Here is a 12,211-nt window from a genome sequence, read left to right as displayed (position 1 = left end):
GCGGAACCCGGCGGCGGGGAGCGGGGAGCGGCGGGGCCGTTTGGGGGCCGGACCGGAGCCCGGCGCCCTGCGGCTCTGAGCAGCGCCCCGCGCCCTGCCACGTCGGAGCTGCCGGCCGCAGACATGGTACCGCCGGGACGGGGGGGACGGGACGGGACCCTCGGGGGGGCAGGGGACGGGAGGGGACGGGAGCGGAGGGCGGCGGCCGGGTGCGGGGCCAGGGCCGGGCCTGGGCCTCTGCGGGCTGCCGGGGGCGGCCGGCAGCGGGCCCCGAGCCCCTGGCGTTGTCTGAGCGCGTCCCTTCCCCGCAGGTCTCCGTGATCAACACCGTGGACACCTCCCACGAGGACATGATCGTGAGTGCGCCCCCGCTGCCCACACCGCCGGGAGGCGCGGCCCGGGGCCTGCCCCTGCCCCTGCCCTGCTGAGCGCGGCCGGGAGCGGAGCTGGCGGGGCACGGGGGGCTCCGGCGCTGAACGGCTCCGGGCCCGGCCCCGTTCGTGTGGAGCGGAACGCACGGGGAGCAGGCGGGGCACAGCCCGGGGGGGGGGGGGGGCAGCCGCTGTGCCCGTGCCCAGGTGTGGCTGGGAGCGGACACACGTGTGTGGGAGGGAGGATTTCAAAGCAACGTGTAAACGCACGGACTGCGCTTAAATAATGGCATTTCAAGCCTAAATAAGGGTGCAGCATTTTTACACCAACGTTACATGGCTAGAAACAAAGGTACGTTAGGTGGGGGGGCGTTAGGCCCAGAGGCCCCACGGCCTTATCCTGGGGTGCTGTGTGTGCCCACCGCCTCCCTGGGCTCTGGCCCCGTAACGATTGTGTAGTGAGAACAGCGGCTGGGGGAGAAAAGACCCGTGCTTCACATAGATTGTTTACAAGCTGTCCTCTTTAACCTGTCGGGCTGAGACTTGGTGATCTTTTCACAATTCGTAGAGCTACTTTTAAAATGTAGGAATACTCGTTAAGAAAGCAGAAGCCGGGTGTGCTGACAGCACCTCTCATTGCCTTACAGCACGATGCTCAGATGGATTACTATGGCACCCGGTTAGCGACCTGCTCTTCAGACAGATCCGTAAAAATCTTTGATGTTCGGAACGGAGGGCAAATCCTCATCGCCGACCTAAGAGGGTAAAGTGTCTTAAAAAGAAGTGGAAGCAGAAGTTTTTAGCATTTTGTCATTTTCCCTTTCGGTAGCATCAGATGCACGGTAAATCCCTCTGGGGTAGTTCTTCCTGTGGCTGGTTGTTGCTGAATAACTGTTGGGAGCTGTGAGAGGGGACAGAGAGCCAGTTAAAAGTACAACTGCCTTTCTGATTCATTGCCAGCTGAAAACTTGTAATTTTCTACAAGTAAGCTCACCATCTTAATTGCTAGCATAAGGATAAATGGTTGGAATTGTTTTCCATGGTAGTGGCTTTGCCCGCAGCCTTGCGTGCTATTTTTCATCTTGGCGTTACTCGTGTTCTTTGTGTCACTGTCCCAGCCCTGTGCAGGGCACCAGTTCACGACACAATGGCTGTCAAACAGCCACAACTGGAATTCATTTCTCTCAGCTTTGTCCAAACAATGCTGTTTCTTGCAGGCATGAAGGTCCAGTGTGGCAAGTTGCCTGGGCTCATCCGATGTATGGAAATATCTTGGCTTCCTGTTCCTACGACAGGAAGGTCATTATCTGGAAGGAAGAAAATGGCACGTGGGAAAAGACATACGAGTACACGGGGCACGACTCGTCAGGTGCGTGGTGTCTGGAGCTGGGACGTGAAACTGGGGTTACGAGGGGGGGTTCGGGTTGGAATAAATCCATCGTTGTTAAGGAAGAAAGCCTCTTTCAGACAGACTGGTAGATTAGTGGAGAGGCAGTAAGTCTACTGAGCATGGGGGAAACATTGATGCAGTGGCATACTGCAGGATAAGCCGCCTTGATTCATACAGTGTGTGCATAGGAGTTGTTTTTACAAGGAAATCTGTTTCAAATAAGACAGGGTACTGAATTGTTGAGGCAGTATCGTATGCACTGTAGGAAGGAAGGAGGGAAGGAAGAAGCTGAGTTTTAGCATGCTGTGTTTTGTTTTCCAAGAGAGACTGTCTCGTTGAAATGATCAGTCTTACTGCAGGCAAACTTAAGAAGTCTCCACGTTTCTCTTAGTATTCCAAAGCCCAGCAACACTGATACTGGCCACCTGAGAAGGGAAAGAGAGACATGTCTTGCTCAGTATTATCCTCAAAGGCATTGACTAGAACACTTTTAATCCATGCTTCTGAGGCCAGGCCTGGATTAAAAATGAGAAAAGGGCTTTTTCTTTGATACACACCTTTTGTTTTGTTACAAAACTAGACTTCCAATACTATGCTAGGCTATCAGCTTTTGCTCTAGAGCCAGTGATACTCTTGATATTCTTGCAGAGAATAGGCAGAGTTTTTTATCTCATTAGAAGTGCTGCATTGATGGTCTCTTTCAAAAATGGGGCCAAAAACAAAGGCAGTTTTCCATTATTTACTAATATTAGTCAGTGATTTGGTTAGTTAATCTTAGTCACTGTGTTACAACCCAGTCTGTCTCACCCCTCAGTGAACTCCGTCTGCTGGGCGCCACACGACTACGGATTGATACTGGCCTGCGGGAGCTCTGACGGAGCCATTTCGTTGTTGAGCTACACAGGTGACGGGCAGTGGGAAGTCAAAAAGATCAGCAACGCACATACTGTAAGTCTGCGTCTTCGGAGCAGTGCAGAGTTCTTGGAGCTACGGATGATGTGTAGGCTGGATAAATACTGAAATACAACGAAATGTGAAACGTTCTCCAAAATCAAAACTAACTTGTTTTAAATAAATCCAGTGTAGGAAGGTATGCTTTGTAGTAAGCAAAATAAGGTAGAAAAGACGTGAAAGCCATTCAACAGCACTGCTAATATGCCTTTATTAAACATTAGTGCTGTTCTGAAAGTACTTTGATACTAAAAACATGTCCTGCAATCTGGCTGTGAATAAACTGAAGCTGGAAAAACTTGTGATTTCCCCAAGCAGTGGGGATTTTTGCTTAAGTGCAACTTGATAAGCATCTAAGCCATTAATGACAGTGGCTTGCAATAACAGGAAATTGGGCTGTGGACCTGCAGATTCCTTCTTCTGCTTTCCTAAATCTTAGCAACTGCATGTGTCTTGCATCTTTTCCTTTTTTAATCTGCCTCCGCTGTTTACGTATCTAAGATGATATTTGCCCAGTTACTTAGTTACCTAAGACTTTCTGAATAAATGCCCTGGTGAGACTAGACTGTATCTGGAATTCTTATTCATCCAGTGTCCATCCAGCATTGCACAAGAATCCTAGTTTCCTAAACAGGGCTTATTTCTCCTCCTGCCACCCCAAGATAGCCAGTATGCTAGGTGTCCTCTGCCCCCTCAGCAGCTTTCTATTTATTTAAAGCAAGCAGCTTTTAGTAATGACATTTTTTTTCCCTTAACTAGATTGGATGTAACGCAGTTAGCTGGGCTCCTGCTGTTGTACCAGGCAGCCTTATAGAACAACCATCTGGTCAAAAACCAAACTACATCAAAAGGTTTGCATCTGGTGGCTGTGACAACCTTGTGAAGATCTGGAAGTAAGTGCTCAGTTGTCAGTCTTCAGAACCTTTAAAATGTGTTCTTCTTTATAGTCTCTGGACATCCCTGTTGGCATCTCTATGCTTTCATTTTAAATTATTATTCTTTCCAGAGAACTACTTCAAAAATAGAAACAACTTGGTGACTTCCAAATAGTTACAGCAATTCATGTCAGAGCTGCTTAATCTTGTCTTGAAAAGTGGCTTTTTAATCATTGTTGATTACATTTGTTATTTGGACAATAGCAGATCTCTGCACAGCAACTGAAGACCAGTTACTCTTGTCCTGTGCTGCATTCTGTCCTCTAGAAGCGATTCTGTGTAAGCCATAGAGTCTTTTTTGGAGAAGAGTAGGAAACGCTTCTGCTTTGTATTGGTTGGATGAACCAGGAGTGTGAAATCTAAGAAAACCATCTTCCAGAACAGGAGCCGGAAAGTATGACTGTCTGCTGCTGCCGCCACCCTTCTAACTGTATAAATGTGTTTTCAGAGAAGAAGACGGTCAGTGGAAAGAAGAGCAGAAGCTGGAGGCTCACAGTGACTGGGTTCGAGACGTAGCCTGGGCTCCATCCATAGGTTTGCCAACAAGCACCATTGCTAGCTGCTCACAGGTGAGGCTTCCTTTGGAGTGGCAGGGGCAGGCTCTCATTGCCTCCATTGCCATTTACAAGAGAAAAGGGGAAGGAAGTAAAGGAATAGTAAAGGTAGAACTGTTGTAATAGGCCCTCTTGGTAATCCTCTTCTGTATCTGGGCCTGTGCTTGAAGGCCTTTGAGTCCTGTTCCCATCAAACTCAGAGGCCCAAGGGAAGTATTTCTGGACAAAGGTTTGTGTGGCTGTGGCTCTGTGCCAAGTACCACCTTTGGGTTTGAGAAGTGTGAGCAGAAGGGGCTCGCAGTAAGGAAGGGCTTGAAACTGAAGTTGTATTTTAATGTCTCTAGACCAAACTCACTGCGCTTCTAGCAAAAACTACTGTTTTCTAGTAACTTGCATTCTTAATCATTGTCAGCTCTGATGTCCTCATGCTTCATATTGACTCTAGTGTTTCTGCTGCTTATAGGAATTCTGGAACTGCTTGATTTTGTAGCAAGAGGGCGACTCAGTAAGCTGCTAACTTGCTGTCATGAGATTGGAAAAGAAAATACCAGCAGATACATACGTATTTTGAGAGTATTCCCCTGGTGTTTGCAGGTTGTCTCTTGTGTGCAGTTTTTCTCATCAGAGCTGTGCTTACACTTTGCCTTTGCCTGTAGTAAGAACAAAGCCCCTTCGCTGTGTTGAGCAAAAATCGATGTAAACACACCTAGAGCTCCTCTCGGAGCTGGGACGTGCAAGTACGGTCATAGCTGGAAATGCAAGCAAGCTTGGTTTTTCTGTTAAAACTAGTGGTCCAACCAGCTCAGCGTTGTTGCTCTTACAGGATGGCAGAGTGTTTATCTGGACATGTGATGATGCCTCTGGAAATTCGTGGTCCCCAAAACTGCTGCACAAGTTCAATGATGTTGTCTGGCATGTGAGTTGGTCCATTACTGCAAATATTCTTGCAGTGTCTGGAGGAGACAATAAAGTGAGTACTGCTGCCTCAGCTTTTACTCTTGCATGTGCTATTTTCAGAAGAGCTGGGATGAGACAGGGTATTCTCACTTCCGTTGTTTGAATCAAGACTGTTAAAGATTCTGCTTTGCTGCAAGAGTGTTATTTTGGTTTTTGTTTTTTCTTTTGGATTACCAAAAGGGGAGGAAAGACCCTAACCCCTGCCAAACTGCTCGCGCTGCATTCTTACTCCTTAATGGAGACTGGAAATGCAGGCTTAATTTCATTTTGTAGGATACTACCACCAGATTTCACTCTCTCCCTCTCCCCCTTTATCAGTGGATAATTTAGTACACAGTGATAACTAGTTGATAACTTAGACAACCCTGCAGTGCCTGACTTCAGTAGTTTGGTGATGGGCTACAACTACAGATGTGATCGTTACAAGGAAATGAGAAACTGAGAATATGTTACGGCTGAAACTTCTTTCTGCTCTGTTTTCAAGGTCACACTATGGAAAGAATCAGTAGATGGACTGTGGGCATGCATCAGTGATGTCAACAAGGGCCAAGGAGGAGTGTCTGCCGTTACAGAGGGGCAGCAGAATGAGCAGTGATGCAGGAGTGAGCAGTCCAGCAGCAGGAAGTGATCACTAATACCTGATTTGCAATGTTTCTTGACTCAGATGAGAACTGGTTTTATCTAAACTGGACGTGAACTTGGGAAATAATTATCCAATTTTATGAGCACTCTATAACCAATGCTGGGAGGCTACAATGTGTTGATAATCAGCCTTAATTGACATTCCCTTAAATTAAAGGTGAATATCAGAGCAAAGTACTGTGCCTTGTGCTACTCCTTGGTCCTGTAAAAGTTGTACCCTGCCTTCTGGTTTAGGGATCAGATTTAATTGGATATGCTGGGGTCAGACTTCCTGCACTTGAGTAGGAGCAGGAGGAGGCAGGCTGTCGCGGTGCCGATGCCTGAACCCTTCTGTGCACGGGGACGAGCGTTCTGGCCATTCAAGTGGGGGGGAGGGCTGGTGGAGTTACCAACAGGAGGTGACGTCCTGGCAGTAGTGAAGTGGTGCTTAGATCCTCCCCAAAATAACATGCTTTATGTGGGTACATGAAAGTCTCCATGTTTTCCTGAAGATGAAAGGAGTAGTGGAATGCATATGTATTTTGCTTTACGGTAATCTCAAACCTGGTTATTTAACCAACATCAACAAATCAAAATACAATTTGGAGGTGTTTTTTTTTTTTTTAGCCATACCACACTTCTGTACTGTACCTCAGGTTTTTGTTTAGATACCAACGGAATAAAATCTTATTGCTTAAAGCCTGGTTTGCTGCATTTGGTAATCTTTCTTGGGGGCCTTATCAGGTTTGTCTACAGCCTACCTTCAAACACGCAGCAGTGTGGTGGTCTCTCATCTATGGTACTAGCTTTGCAGCAGATGGGAAGTTAATAGTCCACTGGAGTCTAACGGTACACACTGTAAGAAGGAAGAAAATGAAAACACGTTTGAATACAGCTGTGAAGGCAAGTGATACCCCCTCCTGGAATAGGTCTTACTGAGGGCAGAACTTTATTCTCTTGCCTGAATTGCAGTGGCATGGAACAGGTAAGTGTGTAAGGCTCAAACAAACCAGTTTTCAGCATGTTATCAGCTAAAAGCTGAAGCACTCCACACCCCGTAAAAGGGGAAGCACTTAACTAAAAGGTCCCATTTTTCCTTGGTGCTTCGGACCTGTTCTCTAAAGTAATGGTTCCAATGCATGCTCTTCGTTTTCACTTAGTTGAGGATGATGTTCTCCTTCTCTAGAAGAACCTCATTTCTGAGGCTATCTATAATAGCTAAATAGCATCCTAGTTTCTCCAACAAAACCACAAATTAATTACCTCCCTATATACCAAAGCAGCATGCAATGTTCCTGTTCTTGCTTAAATGCATGGTAGCCTTCACACACACACACAAAGTTGTCTAAAAGTTTAACGTTGCATTCGGACTTGCTTTGAAATTACGCAGCAAAGGAGTGTGTTCTTTCATTTTCCATTTCTATTAAGATCTTAACTGCTAAACTGAAAAGGCTGCCTTACGTTCCCAGGATCTTACCCCTTCTCCATTTTTCAGCATGCAATATCTGATCAATGTAACATTTGGTTTTTAAAGTAATGGAAGCAATGTTTCCTAGGTATCATCTTCAGTTCCAGTCTTTCAGCAAAAGACAACAAAATTTGATAAAACAGAACCCAGTTACACCATTTCAGATAACAATAAAAACGCTTTGAGGCATTTCCTTTTTGAAAAATACACATTACAGCCATTAATTTTTAAAAAGAACAATATTAATGCAATGGGAAGAAAAACAAAAACAAAACCTCTCACTCCAGTGCCTACACCATTTCATTATAAATAAAAACAAACGCAGCAACAGATGTATGCAGTTTCCACCTTTCTGTGGATTTTGTTATCTTACAAGCTGACCAAGTTTCCAAGGAATGTGAGTACATATCAGGCTGCATTTCCAGAAATGTCATGGCACAGAACAAATATTCCTCTCTCTATAAAACGCTTCGGAAAGCAGCAGTTTGGTGTAGTTACAAAACCACCAAGTGACGTGTTGGAGGATCTCTGGCTTCTGCTGGTTTTCCTGTGTAATTCCTCTCTGCTAACCCATCGGCTCCATCAGTTGCAGTTATTACAATTTAGTTACAGAAGAAATCACTGTAAGTAGTAATCTCTTTTTGTCCTTTTGCATGGAACAAATGTGTTTTCACATTCATTTTTAGAAAGGACTTCAAGTCATTCAAGTCAGGAGAAATATTTTCACTGGATCGGGAATCAATTAAATACAGAGATTATAAAATGAGTTTAATTTTTCATTCTCTTTTTAGGTTTGACACACCACCTAATGAAGAAAATCATGTTTCTCAGAGGTACTCTGCTGGGAATTCTCCTTTTCAACATCCTCCGGACAGAAACTGCTTTGGCTGGCTCTAGTTTTTTAAGCCCTGAATTTAAAAAAATACAGGTAAAATTTGTGAATAATACTTTTTCAAAATTGTCCTCCTCCATAATTCCTTAAAGCCCAGATTCTTTACAACATTCAGTGTAGGTTTTAGAAGATAGTTTCTGGAGGAGGAAGGAGTTATTCCAGAGAACTACCGTAACAAACCATTAGCGTAGAATCCATGCTCTGAGAATACACTAATCTCACTTACTAAGAATGAATCATTTAAAAAAAGAACAACTGAAGACAGAGCAGCCATTTAAATAATTTGTTAAACCACATAATTTTGTTAAACCCAATCCCCGTTAAAGTGAACGCAGCGATAGCAGTGCTGTTGTTCTATACCAACACAGCCGCCTAACTTTAAAAGAAGCCTCTGATGCCCTTACCCAATTGGCAGTATCTGTTAATTACGGGTTCTGATTCCCCACGACAGAGTAGTTTGAGCATGGAAAGACTACATGGATGTTATTTTGCTTGCTTTCTAGCAACAAAATGATCCAACAAAAACAACAACAAAAATACATCGCCGAGGCACAGAAGGCTTCTGGGATGCAGATAAAACAGGGGCAGAAGATGGCAACGACAGTATTGAACTCAAGGTTCGTATTTGTGCCCACATACAAGTTCAGGAGATGGGCTTGGGGTGGGAATACTCCTTCTGTCACAGGAGGTAGTACATCTGAAAGCCACTATCAGGTTTAATTTGAAAGTCAAGTAGAAGACACATGAAATCTGCTAGCACTGATGGTATGAAATAATTTAAAATTATCTGCACTAAGATCCCAATCTGCTGTTAAGGATTCACTTACATTTCAGAGCTAACATATAACAATACGAGTTCCTTGTCGTTTTCTTCCTCCGGTTTGCTGTGCAGTTTGGCCTGCAGCAGCTGTGTACTGTGTTTGTCAGGTACCGATTACACGCCTCAGCACCATTAAAGGAACAGATAACATTTTTATACCTTTTGTGCATCATCATGCACATGCATGAAGTTAACCTGCAGTGTCCTGGTCCAAAAATTGTCCATTAAATTCTGTCTTTTAATGTTTTTACAGTTTCATGTTCCCTTTGAAATTGGTGTCAAGGTAACAGAAGAGGAGTATCAAGAGTATGGACAAACACTGGAGAAGATGCTACAGGACATTCTTGAAGACAATGCTAAAGGTACTTTCAACCAAATCATGGCAGCAGCAGAGATTTATATATATATATACATACATGTATATATGATATATTTATCATCTAAGTTGTTATGTAAAGCAATCATAGCAGCATTTTAGAAGTGATTGGGCAGAAGTTCCCACTATGAGAACTGGTAAAATATCTGATGTTCAGAAAATGCAGAAAATGCTAATTGAACTTTGAACAACCACATCAGAGTACCTTAGGAAGCAGGGGAAGGCTTCCTTTCCTTACACTGCCCATCTTTTTTTTTTTTTTTCTTTTTTCTGTTTTTTTTTTTTTTCTTTTTTTTTTTCCCCAAAGCCCTCAGTTCCCAGCATTTCCCTATCTTCTCAGCTATGTCCTTCATACTTTTCATGCCAAAACGTGTCAAAACCGATATCTTATCGTTAACTAAAATGGCTCTAGCTGTTTCACTGATAAAGTTCTAATGACTAACTCCCACCACAAACTGATTTTTTATTTATTTTTTTACTTTTACAGCCTTTCTCTCTTTATTTGCACTCATCTATATTAAGCTCTCCTTTCCAAATCTTTTAACATGTATGTCAGTCTTCGTATCTGTATTACACATTCCAACTACAAATCACCTCAGGCTTCCTCTTTCACCTTCCTTTTCAGGATCCCAAGATTCTGCCCCAAGCTCTTCTCTGTTCTTCTCTAAAGTCCTTCTGAAAGGCTACTTCTGTGGCCATTACACAGATAAGATAGTGTTATGCATTCCTGCCCCTGTAGAATGTAACTACGTGAAAGGCTTCTGTCTTCTTTTGAACGCTTGTGGCACTTCTGGACAGATTATCAAAACAGGATTTTCAGAAGAATACTACAGTTTTCAAAATAATCTATCTTTTGCCTTTTTAGAAACTCCAGTGAAAAGCTGAGGCAAGCTGAAGGACAACCACAGCACCTCATGAGCTGATTTAAGTTCTACTTTAAAATGCAATTATTACTGATTTCACAGCTTTTAAGAAGAAGGAAGTACATGAACCTGTGTAGTTTGCCCTGACAAAAAGACATCATACAGATGGACTTTGAAGTAAAAATACAAGATCTACAACCAAAAATAGTACAGGGCAATGTTCATTACAGGTGGATGTGTAGGCTTATTTCCTCTTTTCCTTAGTAACTACTGTGATTATTCTAAATGACATGCTTGAAATCTATATGAAACTCGTCTAGAACTGATGGAAACATCTTCTTATGCTTCTGTACACATCTATAATAGAAAATAAAGTTAATGCTGAAACTGCAATTACTTGTTATTTTTAAGAGTATCTCAAATTAGACAGTTCATGTAATCAACTGCAAGCTAGATGCACATGGAATCAACTTTTAGTTGCCAAATTGTCAATGGAGGTGTTAACATGGATATTATCAGAGAAATTATCCAATATCTCTTCCAGTTTAAAAAAATAATCCAGTTAACGTACTTGAATTCAGAACTATCTCCATACTAATGCTGAATATCAGAGGGAAACAAGGTAATTTTGGTGCTACAAGCGCATACACCAGTATGCTCCACTGTAGCACATATTCTCTTCTGTACCTAAGCATTTGCATGCTTCCAAAAAGGCTAAACGAATGCCCCTATGGAGATCGATGAATCCGTGAAGATTTTTTGGACTTCACTCCTCAAGACATTCTGTAAAGTACTCTTGAACAAGCTGATGTGATATGGGTAAACACAACTGCAACGGACAGTTCTTAGCTGTGTTTCATTTTCCTGACACAGAATTAATTGCCCAGCTGAAGTGATCCCTCTGCTGCCACCAGCACGGCTTGTGTTACATACTCCACCCGAAGGCAAACCAGAATTGGGCAGCTTGTTGAGCAGAACATTCTAAGGTTGCCAAACAACAAAACAAACAAAACCCCCTTTGTACCTAAATGTGTGCAGTATTTTCTATTTTGCAAATACAACATCAACCTCAAGAGGGTAGCATAGCCTAGGAACGCACTGCTTTCTTACGGACAAAATAGGTCCAATGTGCTTATCTGCCTAGAAGGCAGAGGAAGCAGCAGATTCTACAAATAATCTGTTCAAACGAATTTTTTTTACAGTCTCTCTTCCTTTGTAGGCAGAAGAATAAGTAAGCAAAGCAGTGAATCCCGGAGAGAGATCTGGGAAGCGCTCAGGAATGGTTCCACATCACTGCAGATGGCAGTAAAGCGATAGCTAAAGATAAGAACGAAGCATTGGATGGGGATCATTACTACCTGATTTGGAGAATAGAGACTAAACTTAGTGAGAGTTCAAAGATAGCACCTTTCTCTTCTGAGTTAACTACTTTTGAGCTCTCTAGCTAACTGTGAAGAATAATGGAAATTCAACTAGCAGGTTAAAAACTTAAAAGCTAAGGGAAATTCTCTTAAATAGCATCACCTGTGACCTGTTTCCACATGAAAATGGGCTAATAATCACTGGAACCATTTTTTGGTTTGTTTTTAATGCAAGATGTGCACTTTGTATACTACCAGTTTCAAAACACTTTGTCACCGCCAGATTCCCTATAGTTTTGTTCTCATCACACTTAACCTCAGAGTAAAACACATCAGAGTTTGTCTATTTATATGGTAGTATCAGCTGATAGTTAGACATCACGGGATATTCAATGAGATTCAGATGACGTTACCGAGTTATACAAACAAAGCTAGGGTAAATAGTTAAAGAGCATACAACTCGTTTTGACAACAAAATACTTGATGTACATTATAGCTTCATGGCCTCACTTCAGATAAAAATTTGCCTTTTCAAAAGCCTGATGGTCTACAGGAAGCAGACAAATACAGTAAGCAAAGCAAAAAAGGAAAGTAATTCTGTTGCAACAAAGGATTTTTACACCAGCTTCCTATGTAAAGAGAAGTCCTTTCA

General features: G+C 43.0%; 2 protein-coding genes across 2 annotated transcripts; both read left to right on the top strand.

Moving 5' to 3' along the window:
- Positions 1–13: 13 nt before the first annotated feature.
- SEC13 (SEC13 homolog, nuclear pore and COPII coat complex component) lies at positions 14–6,483 on the top strand. The gene is made up of 9 exons (XM_084292506.1): positions 14–126; positions 312–356; positions 1,019–1,134; positions 1,589–1,740; positions 2,576–2,709; positions 3,472–3,605; positions 4,096–4,216; positions 5,025–5,171; positions 5,643–6,483. The coding sequence occupies exons 1-9, from the start codon at positions 124–126 to the stop codon at positions 5,751–5,753; spliced, it is 963 nt and encodes a 320-aa protein (XP_084148632.1). The 5' UTR covers positions 14–123; the 3' UTR covers positions 5,754–6,483.
- Positions 6,484–8,067: 1,584 nt separating this feature from the next.
- On the top strand, positions 8,068–10,254 carry GHRL (ghrelin and obestatin prepropeptide; the record flags this gene model as incomplete). Its single annotated transcript, XM_084292925.1, has 4 exons — positions 8,068–8,175; positions 8,643–8,756; positions 9,213–9,321; positions 10,201–10,254. The coding sequence occupies 4 exons, from the start codon at positions 8,068–8,070 to the stop codon at positions 10,218–10,220; spliced, it is 351 nt and encodes a 116-aa protein (XP_084149051.1). The 3' UTR covers positions 10,221–10,254.
- Positions 10,255–12,211: the final 1,957 nt, after the last annotated feature.

This window comes from Netta rufina (genome assembly GCF_964035555.1).
Source record: "Netta rufina genome assembly, chromosome: 10".
NCBI lineage: Eukaryota > Metazoa > Chordata > Aves > Anseriformes > Anatidae > Netta > Netta rufina.
Note: the sequence above shows the minus strand (reverse complement) of the source record. Positions and strands in the feature narration are given on the sequence as shown.

What these genes read in the sequence shown, in the direction of transcription:
- SEC13 (XM_084292506.1), top strand. An exon ending in AGATCAGCAACGCACATACT is followed by an intron (nt 2,710 to 3,471) that starts GTAAGTCTGCGT and finishes TCCCTTAACTAG; the next exon opens with ATTGGATGTAACGCAGTTAG. An exon ending in TGTCTGGAGGAGACAATAAA is followed by an intron (nt 5,172 to 5,642) that starts GTGAGTACTGCT and finishes TCTGTTTTCAAG; the next exon opens with GTCACACTATGGAAAGAATC.